Source organism: Triticum dicoccoides, chromosome 5B (genome assembly GCF_002162155.2).
Source record: "Triticum dicoccoides isolate Atlit2015 ecotype Zavitan chromosome 5B, WEW_v2.0, whole genome shotgun sequence".
Lineage (NCBI taxonomy): Eukaryota > Viridiplantae > Streptophyta > Magnoliopsida > Poales > Poaceae > Triticum > Triticum dicoccoides.
The window spans coordinates 336,826,871-336,841,203 of NC_041389.1; the positions used below are offsets into that span (position 1 = coordinate 336,826,871).

A 14,333-nucleotide genomic window follows, 5' to 3' on the forward strand; every position below is an offset into this window, starting at 1 on the left:
TCTTCCTCTTTGTTTTCCTCCTTATCAAACTCTTTGTCCTTTTCATTGGGTTGGCTTTCTCGGAAGCTCTGAATCAGGAGTCGACACTGTCGAGTGGTATGCTTGGGGAGAATCAGATTCCCCTCTTCATCCTTTTTGGTGTGTATATGACACGGCAAATCAAGTACATCATTTCCTGCTTGGTCTTTCACTTTTTTAGGGGTCCAAGGCCCCTTGGGCTTCCCTTTGAACTTCCCTTGGTTCAAAACTGCTGCTTCGGCAGGGCCCGCAGCTTCAGCTTTTCGCTTCTGCTTCCGACTAGAGTTTCCTCCTCCGCTGTCCTGGGCGACTGGTCTATTCTTGCCATTCCGAAGTCGGCCCTCTTCTTCGCCGTTAGCGTACTTAGTGGCAATCTCCATCATCTGGGCCAAAGTCATGTCTCCGGTCCGACCGAACTTCAGATCGAGCTCTTTGTAGCGAACACCTTCTTTAAAGGCACAAACTGCTTGGTGATCCGATACATGCTCCACTGTGTGGTGAAGAGTGATCCATCTCTGGATATAATCTCTCAAGGTCTCATTCTGTTTCTGCGCACAATGTTGCAATTCCGACAAACCAGCAGGTCTCTTGCAGGTGCCCTCAAACGTTTTGGTAAACACTCGGGCCAACTCATCCCAACTGAAAATGCTTCCAGGGGCCAACTAATTCAGCCAAGCCCTGACAGAACCTTCAAGCATCAAAGGGAGGTGCTTCATGGCCACCTCATCGCTGCTGCCACCAATATGCATAGCCACTCGGTAGTCTTCCAACCAAGTGTCAGGCTTCGACTCTCCTGTGAACTTACTGACGCCAGTCGCCAATCTAAAGTTGTGAGAGATCTCAGCGGCTCCGATGGCCCTTCTGAAACACTCAGGGCCGGAAACGTGGACCCTGCTTCCACCGGGCCTGTCTCTATCCAACCCTTCTCTGTATGCTCTATTTTGGTCGACCAAACCTTGAACAAGGACTGACCTTGTGTCGAACCCAGGCTCTCTTGGGTCGACTGGAACTCTGCGGTCATTACCATACGGGTGCTTGTCGTCCTACCGCCGGGGCGCTTACGACCCGTCCCTCGGAAGGGGCGAAGGCACTCGACGGTGGTTGTCACGGGTGACGGTGTCCTAGACTAGGGGGTACTCACCACGTCATCTCCCGATCTCTTGGATGGGGCCGAGGACCCCCAGGGCCGTTTACTCATGGGCCAGTTCGAACAGCTCCTGCCACATACAAGGAAGACTCCACAAGACTTGGCGCCCAAGACAAGGACTCTCCTAAACCCTAGGCCTCCGGTGTCTTACATAAACCGAGGCCAGGCTAGTCAATAAACAATCATAATCATAGGCTAGCTTCTAGGGTTTAGCCTCTACGATCTCGTGGTAGATACATGTACTTTGTACTACACCCATATGAATACCAATCAAAAGCAGCATGTAGGGTATTATCTCATCAAGAGAGCCCGAAGTTGGGTAAAACCCCGTGTCCATGTTACCATCGCTCCAAGACGCCTAGCTTAGGACCCTTACTACGAGATACGCCGGATATTGAACCGACATTGATGCTTTCATTGAGAGCCTGTTGGGTGATCGCCGCGGATCGATGGGATGATCAGGTGATATTTTTTCAGTCAGATCTATTTCATGTAAATCTTCTCTCCTGCAAAATCGTCGTTGCCGCGTTGTGCTATTTGTTTGCAATCAGATCGAATCCGGGCTCTCTGGTGGTATGTCGGATCCGGGCTAGCGCAACGCGCTCGTAAATAGCAGCATAGATGGCGGACTTGCTACTGGGTCAACCCCAAAATTAACAAAGAAGGGCAATTTAATCAGCGGGCCCAGCCAAGGAGGTGCGCCCGTACTACCCACGTAGTGCGACAGAGGCAGACCAGCCGACAGGCGCCCAGATCGGCAGCAACAGGGAGGCTCTCTTCCTTCTCTTTCCCTTTCTTTACTCTGCTAGTGTTTGCTTGTCATCTAGTACTACTTTCGACCAAACATGCATAAGAGCCTATTTGGTTCCAATAAGTCACCTGACTTATAAGTCAGGTGACTTAAAACCAATGACTTATAAGTCATGCCTGTTTGGTTGTCACCTGACTTATAAGTCACCTGACACACCTTCCCACACCAATCCACATCATGCATGTTATGGGACCCATGCAAAAGGAGGTGACTTATAAGTTTTAAGTTGGGGTGGAGCAACTTATGACTTATAAGTTGGGGTGACTTATAAGTCAGGTCTGTTTGACAAAATAAATCACTTTTTCCACTTTTCGACTTATAAGTTGGTGACTTATTTGGAACCAAACAGGCCCTAAGACAAATACTAATGTACTAGTACCACTAGTATACTTGTACTAATTTGCAGCACATTTTTCAAGGTTTGATTGATTAAAGGTTGAGCTGGTTTTGCACATAACGTCAAGGGAAAAACAAGGCGCCAGCGTCTCCACATTGTCCTCGGATTTGTAGGTCCCGGATCAGTCTTTTGCTGCTCTCCTGCGGCACTGACTCCCAGCCGTCAGGGCTGCTGCCGCCCCACGCGTCCCACAGCCATACACGACTAGATCGGCAGCGCGCCTTGGCGCGAGGATGCCGGTCCCAACGATCTGGCCAAGCAAGTAATGCTCAAGTTAGTAAGAAGTCAGGCTTAGCGTACGTATTCAAATAGGATAACAAACAAACATTCACATGTAATAGGGGCAAGACATCATCGATGGATACCAGAATGATATATAGTACAACACATCTCCATAGCGACCAGAACGATAGTAAACACATTTAAAGGATGCAAATGTTCATACATGGTAAATTGAAGGATGCAATGTCCATTCATGCAATGTTCGTACAAGGTAGATATTGAGTACAAAAGGATGGATAGACGCGCCAGGCCGTGTTCACAAAAGAAGAGGGAGATCACACTGTTGTTTACATGGTACATCACAAGAGCTAGTGGCATCATATATCATCGGGTACTTGCCAGAGTTAGAATAGGTGATTGGTGACGTCCATCGACGATCAAAGCCATGGCCGTGGTGTGAAGAAAGCAATTGGTGCAAACACCTCATGCTCTGTGCCTGAGACGACAAACGATTAGTAGATATGTATAATATATTTGGCAATAGAATGTGCAAGGCCTGCAAGCTCAAAAATAAGAATAACACGATAAGTAAAGAATCAACGGTGGCACAAGCTAATATGTGAATCGGTGGTATTTAGATCGTTTAATAGATTCATTAGGTGAGTATTCGACCAAATACAAATCAATGCCACAACTAAATCACAGTCAATAGATCTGGAGTATTCTATCTAAAATGGGTGTTCTAATGGACCATGAGGCTTTCACAACAATAGAACTGCAGCTACTACTGAAACCCGAACAATATTTTTGTACACGACCCAAAGAATAGTAAGATTTACTCACATGAATCCTAGATCGACATTACAGAAGTACGGAATTTATAAGTGACCGACAACTCATGTTTACCTTGTTCATTGGTGGCACCGTGGACTGGATTTTCCTTGTTCCTGTTGCCGGGGTGGCGTAGAAGAGCTCCCTCCGTGTGCTCTTGTTCGAGTACAACTGAGACATCAAGTTCAGAAAGGCAGTTCTATAGACCAGGATTAGGAGTACATTCCACAGGTTGAAATACCATTCATAATACACATAAGGCAAGAAGGACCATACATAATGATAGCAAGGCCTGTATACGAAAGACCAACATAACCAGGTAGCAATATACACCCTCTGTAAAGAAATATAAGAGCATTTAGATCACTACTTTAGTGATCTACACGCTCTTATATTTCTTTACGGAGAGAGTACATAGGTAAGTGTGCAATGCCCCATTGCTCCCCACGGCGAACAAATACATAAAGCTTACTGGCATGACTCGTTAACAATAAAATAATATCAAAAATCCTCCTTGAACTTTTCATGAACTAATAGCATCGCCAAACCATTGTTTATCCCAGAATATATACTGAGACGAATCCTACACACAAGTCAATTGTTATAACCAATGAATAGGAAATACTGGATACAACTGAGATGTTATTATTGATTAGTATGAGCAGGTTGGGCATAGCCATCATTTTTAAGAAGCCTGGAGAATTAGACATCGCCGGTAATCAAAACCAAATAGAATATTACACTTTATACAGAGTAACTGAAAGATAAATGAGCTTCTCCAAACGCATTTTGCTACACAAGCATCTTAAAAGTTTTGGTTTAACTTCTGACATGGCACCGGGCTAGCTATGCAGGAGAGATAGACGATGGACAACAGAGAATTTAGAGAAGCACATAACAAAAACTGCAACACAAGTTCTATCTAATGAGTACTGACAGATGTGAGCCTCTGAAACATTGTGGTGGCATTTCACCTTTATAACCACACTATCATCATATAGTCATCATCATATTGTAAATATAAGGGAAGGGAAAGGAGTTTGCAACCTATTACTCCCATTGTTAGGGAGCAAGAATGTGTGGAGGCATTGGGGCTTCAATTATTCCTCTTTCATCTGCTCATGTGCCACATCTGCCGCATCCGCGAGCCGCAATACAGCTAGGCAGGCGCACATGGTTCGCACACCGTCGCCTTGCCGAGAAACCTAGAGGCGGACAGGAGAGCAAAATTAGGAAATGGTGGAACTTAAGATCCACATGGTAACAACAATCTGTCACCACTTGCATATTTATCATTTTAGTGATTGTTTCAATAGAAACCTACATCCATAATTGTATCATTTTTAGTGATTGTTAACATGAACACTAAAATTTCAAATAAAGCAAGCTACAACACTACATAAAGGTATACAAACTGAAAATAATATTGTACCCTTTTGAAATTAAGGCAGTAGCGTGAATAGCTGGAGCTCAGGGAAAGGCAAGCATGATCAACTCCCTCAGAAAAAATCCCATTGTGTTCGTGTCATATGAGCAAACATAATCTAGTTTTCAGAGTTTACTGCATCTGCTTCCGCTGCAAATTAAGTCGCCAATGAGTAACACATCACTCTATGACGAATCATCAAGCACTGATGCCTTGCATAGCCATGAACTGACATCGATGCCATCCTCGTCAAAATAGCATGAATAAATCAACATAGTGAGATGGAAGTATATTAAATTAAGAAAATATGTCACCATTATAAGAAATATCCAACTGCCTTTTTGTAATTGATCCTAGATAACCCAGACTACATGGATAATATACATGTGTAAGCGACCGCGGAGCTTTGACAACCAATAATATTTTAGTGTCCTGCAATCAGGTCGTTTCTCCTCTACAAACAAAGTACGTGAGAAATTTTGGAATATATATTCACTAAACAAAATACTTTATAAAATAAGACAATCTACAATAATAATTCGAGACTATAAGCCTTGCTATACAGCCCTACAATTTAGTGAGTATTGCATACATGTCATTCTTTCTTGGATCAATCTCATAAAAAAATACAAATACAAAGTAGAGAATGACAATCAATTTATTACTCTAATCTGCTGAGACAGGACCAGCCTACCCCACATATGGATGCAATGGTCAACGGCCAGACTGCCCAAACGCACCGTTACTTCAACAGAACCATCTCACTTCTCAAGCTCATCGTCTCCTACTGTCGAATGCCAAGATGTCTGTCTGCCTATTTGGTATTGGAGTTGCAGGGAGTGCCTAATTTTTATGTATCTAGCTTGCTTCACTTTTCTTCAGATTCTAGCTCACAACTAAGTAACCTAATGCAGAAAGTTGATTAGTGTGTTATCTCAGCTCATATGATTTTCATAACCAGACTTTTGCATAATGCTACATTTTTGGAATACTGCATGAGATGATTCTTTTGAAGATGTCGGGCACACGGAGCACCTCTGCCTTGCCATGGTGCTAAAAAAACTGCCGATGGTGCTCTAATCTGCAACACCTCACTACTAACCTTGGAAACGATGGCTCTACTCCTCTACCTAGAAAAAATCTTCCTAATTAAAATCCCAATCTAGATAAAAAAGGAATATCGTTCTGGATTTGGGACGAAGGAAGGGTTCTTGGATCCAGGAGAACAAAAGGCGGACGAACCACATGTGTTCATTTAGCTGATGAAAAGATGAGATAGAGGGAGTAGTACCTACTGAGCGGAAGCGCGGCGGCCATCTGGACGATGCTCGCTTATGGACGCCGGTTCCACCAGCTGTGCCGCCAAGTCATGGTGGTATCGGCCGCTCAACTTCAAGGTCGGGGTAGGGGGGCAAGCTTGTTGCCATGGCGCTGGTCTGGGTCGCTAGGAAGTGTAAAGGAAAAGGTTAAAACCCTTGAAATTTATCCACTGAAAATTAATATACATACATACAACAGGGAGTTAAAGTCCAAAAAAGTGAACAAAAAAGATGTAATCAAAAAATGCATAGTTGAACAGTTTCTAAAACCTCTAGCAGTTGATTTGTTCGGCCATATGAAAATACATGTCAGTACGAAAGCAGTTTTAGACGATATCCGCTATAGATTAAAAAGGAGACGTGCTTAGTTGAAGCATCAGCCTAATATTTAAAGACCCTTTTCATCTAGATAAACCTGCAAATATACATCAGACCAAAGATTCTCAAAAAAGTAAGATCTACTAAGCAACTTTGTGGAGATGAGATGAGATTAAACATTCATTAGCAGTAGTATTCCAAGATCTGTTGTGCCTGCAAGTATATATTCGCCTATTAATCCATCTCTTGTGAATAAATGGTATTTTACGCTTAACACTGTCACAACACGCACAAAGTAAAGATGTATTCCGGCAAACGCATACAGTCAGCAGCAAAAAATAATTCCAACTGAAACTCACATCGGGAGGAGGTGTGCCGATCTTAGGCACCTGACGCTGGAGCCTGCTCCTCCTTCCTTCCTTGCTTTGGTGAGGTCGTGGACGCCAGCGCCAGCCGCCGCCTCTAGAGAAGGGGCGACAGGGACGGAGGCGGCAGCGTGAGGACGGGGATAAGATGCGCAAGGAGAAGAACGGGTGAGAGGGAGAGAGAGACACCTTGCCTTGGGATGAAGATGTGGTCGTCCACATTTACAGCCGTTTGCACCCATCGCCGGTGGCACATTCTTGTATAATATTTTTTATGCACAGCTAGTATAACCAAAGCAACAGATAGTGTTGGAAATCAGAAGCATTCCCTCTGTAGTCTGTACTGATAACCAGATCAACATATGGATAGAGCCTAATTTTAGCTGAATCCACACTTCATTTGCCCCCAAATCCCCCTTGGCAACTTCATTCTATCATATCAATCACCAACCTAAGAGAACAAAAAAGCAGAATCTGGTCACATACATTCGTAAGCATCCTTCATCAGGTATGCAGAGCGGCCAAGCAAGTGCATTAGCAGCCAATTTAGCTGATATAATCAATCAAAGCAGCAGATATCACGCCGACCAATCGGAAGCATTTGCTTGGTGTGCCAGTAACCAAAAAGCATGCTAAGGAAGGGAGCATGACTCAGCCAAACCAGCGCCTCACTCGCTCCCCAATTTCACCGATCTAGCTTTAATCGTGTCCGCTGGACTCGCCAGACCACGAATCTAATTAGAGGCTAAAAATAGCAGAATCTGCAGCCGCGCCCCCAAATCCTCCCGCCCTGGGCAGAGGCAGAGCATGGCCTGGGGGCGAAGATTCAGGGGAGGCGATGGTGGTACGGGGAGCGGGGGGTGGGGTTGGTTTGTCGGTTACCGAGGAAGAGGACGCGCTGGTCGGCGAAGTCGTGGTAGTCCTTGTCCTGCGGGATGGCGGGCGTGACGAGCATGAGCACCACGAAGATGGCCGCCGCCGCCGCCCACGCCACCCACTTCTTCCTCCACCACTCGCCGTCCATCGCCGCCGCCCGCCGCCCGCCGCCCTCCAAGCTTCTCTGCTCTCCCCTTCTCCTCCCCCTCGAAATCTTTCCCTCTCCGGATGCAGTCGAAATCTTTCCCCAAGGCCGGGCAGCGGCGGGGAAGGAGGCAGGGGCGGCGGCGCTAGGGGCGAGAGGAAGAGGAGAAGGAGGTCGGGCGGCGACGGGGAAGTAGGGCGGCGGCGCTAGGGGAGAGTGGAAGAGGAGAGGGAGGCGCGGGTGCGAGAGGAGGAGGGAGGGCGCGGGTGCGGGAGGAGGAGGAGGCTGCTAGGTCATCTCCACGCAAGCCATCAGCTTTTATACGCCTCTAGGTGAAATGACGAAAATGCCCCCGGCGGGGCAGGCTATTTACGCGCGGTGGCACGGTCGAGGTGAAACTATTCATTCCAGCAGTAACTTTTTTTTATCCGACGGATGAGGTCGTTCCAGGGGTCGATCCGACGGCCCAGATTGCATCAAGCAGCCCAATCCAACGGTCAGGAAGCCCAAATCGCTGAAGAGCCAGAAAGAAAGCTTCTATTCTTATCTCTGGATATGGACTCAAGCGGCCACACATCTAGATCGGCCGTGTTGTACACTTGTCGACCCGACGCAGTTTCGAGATACTCCGTCCAGGACATCCCGTGTCCATAATCACCTTACCCGCCATCAGTTTGGACATTGTCGGATAAATCACCAGGTGCAGTTGTTCTAGTTATTCACATTGTGCAAATTAATAATATTTCAAAGAGTATTTTCTACTCGTCGATGATTGTTCGTACTGCAGGTTTTGCGGTCTGGTCTACCTTGAGGCCGTCGTCTTAGGGCGATCCGATATGCCGTCGTTTTCCCGCACTCATCTTTTCGTAACCCGGGCGACCCTACGAATTCGGATTTTGTCACCTCGTCACACCGATGCCTTGTGACACGTCTATGTGTTTCTATAAAAATGAGGTTTTGAATATGAGGTGTGTGGTTCCTCGGGCGGGGGCAGGCCAGCGTTGTCCATGGACGTTATGAAGGGGAATGTGCTACGCAGCAAAATCTTAGCGCATGAACATGCCCATGATCACTATGGAGTTTTAAAGGTAATGATGGTCTCATCAACAATCAGCACAACAGAAGACAAAAAAAATAGTTGGTGATGCTCACCGATTCCCATAGCTTGGTTATACTCTCAGCCGCGAGAAATTTCTCCAGAATCCAACTGATCTTGTGTTGAAGGAGATGACACTTCTGAGGTATCCACGCGTACCGAACTAGCAATATCGTAACATTTTGTGGAACCAACACGAATAATCGATGGACGAAATAGAAGGAGAATTAGCCCAGTAGCGATCCGATCTAGACTAGATCTAAACCAAAAATAGAGGGGCACAGAAGCAAGAGGGCAGCCGTGGGAGGCTTTGGTGTGTCTCCTAGTGCGCCCCTGTCCACCGATATATAGGTGGCTAGGAGGCTTGGGTCGACCGATCCTTGTAGGAGTCCCTCCTCCTTACACGGGACAATCCTAGTCCAACTAGGACTCCCTTTTGATTTGCCTACTCCCAAATAAATAAGGTAGCTGCCGCCTTGCCCCCATGGCAATAGGGAGCCCCCCTAGGAACCTTCTGTATTGTTCGGGAAGCTTACATCACCTTTCTGAACATACGGGGATCTTTCAGGACGCTCACGGGTATTACCGTTACATTCTTGGGGACCTCCATGAACACTTTTTGAGATGATCTGTAACACTTTAGAAGCCCTTTTCTCTCATTCTCCTAATCTCATAGTACTTCTACATACCACTAGTCCTTGAGCATGTGACCTGCAAGTTCGAGAATAAGTGGACATGTTTGGGATACCATCTAGTCAATAATTATTAGCAGGATCTAGACACCCATAATAATTTTCACATATCAACAAAGATCATTACCGAGCGAACCTTGTGTTATTTTATACAATCCCCTTTCCGTCGCAATACGTTACAAAACTCTAGGGGAGATTTTTATGGCATCCCCGTGATCAATACCTTGATCATTATGCCTAGTTATCCTCGTTACCGATTTGTACTTTGTTCTCATTTTCGTATTCTGGTATCCCCGTAAGTAACACCTTAGTCACTATGTCTGGCGTGACTATGTTGGACACCATAATACCGGATGGGTGCAGAGTGTATCTATCCATCTTCAAAAGGGAAAATCTTAGACTTGAACTATATCGCGTTGTGAGTCCGTGATATGTCTCGAATATATATATAATTTTGGTTCATGGTACATCATTATCAATTACATACACCTTAGACATATTTTTTTATTGAACTAACATATTAATCTAGTGCCCAGTGCCAGTTCCTGTTTTTGTATTTCAAGAAAACACCACAAAAAATGTCAAGAGAAAAATCAAGCAAAAATATGTCTGGAAGTTTCATGACGGAACTGGACCGCCAAGACTTCACCCCTGCGGGCCCCATAGGGTGTAGGCGCCTTCTTGAGGTGCCCACCTTACATGGCTCCTACACAATATGGGGCCCACTTCTGCGATCGAGAGCTCTCGATAGCACCACCATTTCGGCCTTTGAGTCGTCAATTTCATGGCCGACGATGGATCTTTGGCGCTGGCGAGGGTGGCCAGGGGTGTGGCAGGGGTGGGCTTTTCCATTCTCGACGATCATTGGTCAGTGGACGGTCGGCGGGGTTTGGCCAAAAAGCTGAGGCGGGCTGGAAGCAGTGGGGCTCAACCTTATTTTTCATGAGAATGGCCGTGGCTGGAGGAAGGTTTTAGGGGGAAAACATATTTATGGAAGTAATAAACTTTATAAGATTGTAAGTGATCTGCAATGGGTAGAAGACGCGGCTACTGCGGAGACTCGAGCTTTGAAGGATGGCCTGATTTTGGCGTGCACCATTGGCTGCCATAACGTGATTTCTTGAGGCTGATTGTATGGAGGTGATCGACGTAATGCTCGCTAGGACAGGCAACGGCCATCTATGAAGAATGTTCTTTCCTTAGTCGAAATTGTTCTTCTATTACTTTTAATCATTGTCCTAGAGAGGCCAATATGGCGACAGGCGTTTTAGCTAGCAAGGCGCAGTGTGATCGATCCATTGTTTGGCAATCGGAGCCTTCAGATTTTTTTGTCGATGTTTTGGCAAACGATGCATCCATATTTGAGCATGAAATATAAAACTCCGTGACGACGCATTACCATAAAAAATAAGGGAGACCTGCTAGATGACGCTTAATCCCTAAAATATTCCCCTCAAATAACTTTTTAATGAAATATACGAGTTAAATAAAAACGGTAATGATAACTCCCGAATGTTCGGGAGTTAAGCATGGCAACCCGAACGGGTTTAGATGACAAATTTAGTTTGCGTGAGATTAGGAAAATATGGTAATTTTCTGACAAAAATGAAAAAGGACAAAGTTGCCATCTTTTGTCAACAAGTTGGCATGTAAAATCATTGGGGATGAAATGCTCAAAATCCGAACGTTCGGGAGTTATTGGTTTTCAATAAAAATTCCGAGGGAAGGGTTAGAGATGCTCTCACTGAGCTACCAACATCCGGATCCCCTGCCTGCCGATCTGCCTCGCCGACGACTGAGCTCTCCGTCGGTCAGCCACGACGCAGCCGGCCTCGTGCCATACCGCCGTCTCGGCTACCATGCCAGGCTCACCTCCGGCGCAGGCTCTCCCTCCAGCACCCAAACCCAGAGCCAAGCGCCACCTCCTTCTCCTCCTCACGGCGCCGTCCCTCCTCGCCCTCGTCCTCGCCGTGCTCTTCGCCACCTCCAGCAACCCGCTGCCACGCCTCGTTCATCTGCTCCTCAGAACGAGGTCTTCCCTTCTCAGCCCGCCGGAGCCAGTCCCCACGGCCGATACCTCGTCGGACGCGGGACGCCCACCATGTGTTCTATGGATGGCCCCTTTCGCCTCCGGCGGCGGCTACTGCTCCGAGGCCTGGTCCTACGTCGCCTCGCTTGACGAGAATGTCACTGCCGGCGTCGGTGCGAACTTCACTCTCTCAATCGCGCACCACGGCGACCTCGAGTCGCCGGAGTTCTGGCAGGGCTTGCCCGAGCAGTCCAAGAACTTGGCGTACAGGCTCGCCACTGCGCAGTGTGAGCTCTCTCGGGCCGTCGTTGTGTGCCACAGCGAGCCTGGCGCGTGGTACCCGCCGATGTACGAGTCTCTGCCTTGCCCGCCTACTGGGTACGACGAGCCGGCGTTCGTCATTGGCCGGACGATGTTCGAGACTGACCGTGTCTCGCCGGAGCATGTCAGACGCTGTAACCAGATGGATGCTGTCTGGGTACCGACAGATTTCCACGTCTCCACATTCGTGAAGAGCGGGGTCCATCCCTCCAAGGTCGTCAAGGTAGTGCAGGCCGTCGATGTCACGTTCTTTGATCCGGCCAAGCACGCCGCCTTTCCTCTTCCGATTGGTTTCTCTGTCATGGCGTCTGATGATTCTACACAGAATACTGATAGCTCCAAAGGCAAAGGTTTTGTGTTTCTTAGCATGTTCAAATGGGAGCAGAGGAAGGGCTGGGATGTGCTTCTGACAGCCTTCCTGCAGGAGTTCTCTGGAGCTGATGATGTTGTACTCTACCTACTGACCAATGCCTACCACTCTGACACAGATTTTGGAGGGAAAATCCACAGATTTGTGAACAACTCCAGCATTGAGGAGCCAGTGCTAGGATGGGCACAAGTCCGGGTGGTTGATGAGCATGTCCCACAGTCTGACCTTCCAAGGTTGTACAGGGCTGCAGATGCATTTGTACTACCTTCCCGTGGCGAGGGGTGGGGCAGGCCGGTGGTCGAAGCCATGGCCATGGAACTGCCAGTGATTGTGACGAATTGGTCAGGCCCAACGGAGTACCTGACTCAAGAGAATGGATACCCACTGGAAGTGGACAGGCTGACTGAGGTCACAGAAGGGCCATTCAAGGGTCATTTCTGCGCTGAGCCATCAGTTGATCATCTGAGAGCTTTGATGAGGCGCGTCTTTGGTGATCAGGAGGAGGCAAGGAGAAAAGGGAGGAAGGCAAGGGAAGACATGGTTGAGAGGTTTTTGCCAGAGGTTGTGGCAAGGATTGTTGCTGATCAGATTCAACAGGTGGTTGTCAGTACTCAGTAGATGGGTAGCCCAAATCTTATCACAAATTTCCGAGGAAAGTAGATATCATACACCAAACATATGATGTAGGTATGGTAAGCTCGTTAGTCATTTGCTGCTTTGTAGGAGTTATTTGTAGTAGTTTCTGCAATGGTGGGGATAATTGGTGGCTGTTGTTCATGTGCCTTTATGCCATCATGATTTGAACGGTTCCCAAGCATGTTATGGACTTATTGCTTCATACTGTTAGTTTTTTAATGAACTTGACATTTCCTGTTAAAAGAACAAACTATTCAATCTGACCATTCAGCCCATGCCCTTGCATGGTATTTCCACCTTCCATTTTTGTTAGTACATTCAAGGTTGCTTAGGTTGGTCTCTACAAAATAGACCATGGTACATTTAAATTCTGTTCATCACTTTTCATATCTACAAGGAGCATTCAGTTATATCAAAAATGAAAATCTAGCCAATTAAAGTTCAGCCATCTTACCTGGGCCAACAAAAGATCTCAATACCCCTTTCAAAAAAATGGAGCAGTGACAATGGTTCATCAGAAATCATCAACAGAAGAAGAATTCATGGAAGATGTTGATGCATAAGGAGTGGTTTTCAATCCAGCCAGTTAAGTTATCTTTCGTTGTTGCATCAGTCAAAGAAACAATAGAAGAGGTGTCAGTATGGCACTTGATCAACCTTGTTTCTTTCTTTCTATGTTGTAGCATGTAGCATGCTTTTTATTGTACCTTTTGCGTGACAAATTGTGTTGTTAAAACTTGAGCTTATAGTCAGGTTGTAGATACTAATTTACTTTTCCAGCACAACACAGTTCTTGCAAAGTTTAAATTCAATCCTTGTATCAAGTTCAGTTATAGCCTTGCCGTTTGAATCAAAACATAAAAAATAAGACATGGCCGACTGTTTGGGTTGCCAAGTCTGAATTGCCCGCAACTGTGTAATTGAGTTACTGTGATACAAAAAGGAATAGTCAATTGCGATGCTTTTTATATCATGCAAAACAAAGCAACGGAGTTTGTTACCTGTGTCGCACCATGTTAGAATTGCTACACCTTTTTATGAGGATTCACAGATGTGCACTGCACCGTTCCTTTCGGCTATACAGTTCAGCCGAGCAAACGCACAGAAAAACATATTCTTCCAGTTAATTTCATACTAACTCGGTAACTTAATTTAAGACTTTTTTGATTCCCAGAGGGAGTATTGTTTTAATGGTTTTATATTATGTTTTTCCTTGCTAGGATGCAGACACTATAACTATTTTATTACATATGTGAAATACCTCAGTCAATGCATTTTCTCTGACAAAATCCTAGTTTCCATGAATCAAACTGT

At 46.2% G+C, this 14,333-nt stretch overlaps 2 protein-coding genes across 8 annotated transcripts; one reads left to right on the top strand and one right to left on the bottom strand.

Moving 5' to 3' along the window:
* Positions 1-2,264: 2,264 nt before the first annotated feature.
* Positions 2,265-8,173, bottom strand: LOC119308770. 7 transcript variants are annotated; one of them, XR_005150284.1, is made up of 8 exons: positions 7,737-8,172; positions 7,044-7,305; positions 6,849-6,951; positions 6,144-6,296; positions 4,859-5,002; positions 4,474-4,631; positions 3,502-3,597; positions 2,769-3,091 (listed from the first exon to the last, which is right to left on the bottom strand). XR_005150284.1 is itself a non-coding variant. In XM_037584913.1 (3 exons), the coding sequence occupies exons 1-3, from the start codon at positions 3,604-3,606 to the stop codon at positions 2,436-2,438; spliced, it is 450 nt and encodes a 149-aa protein (XP_037440810.1). In that variant the 5' UTR covers positions 3,607-3,788; the 3' UTR covers positions 2,265-2,435. The 7 variants fall into 7 exon arrangements, 1 of the variants encoding a protein (XP_037440810.1); XR_005150283.1 differs by having other exon boundaries at positions 3,502-4,631; positions 6,148-6,296; positions 7,737-8,173; XR_005150282.1 differs by having other exon boundaries at positions 3,502-4,631; positions 4,859-5,080; positions 7,737-8,173.
* Positions 8,174-11,405: 3,232 nt separating this feature from the next.
* Positions 11,406-13,309, top strand: LOC119308771. The gene has a single exon (XM_037584915.1). It carries the CDS (start codon positions 11,523-11,525, stop codon positions 12,999-13,001), a length of 1,479 nt encoding a protein of 492 aa, XP_037440812.1. The 5' UTR covers positions 11,406-11,522; the 3' UTR covers positions 13,002-13,309.
* Positions 13,310-14,333: the final 1,024 nt, after the last annotated feature.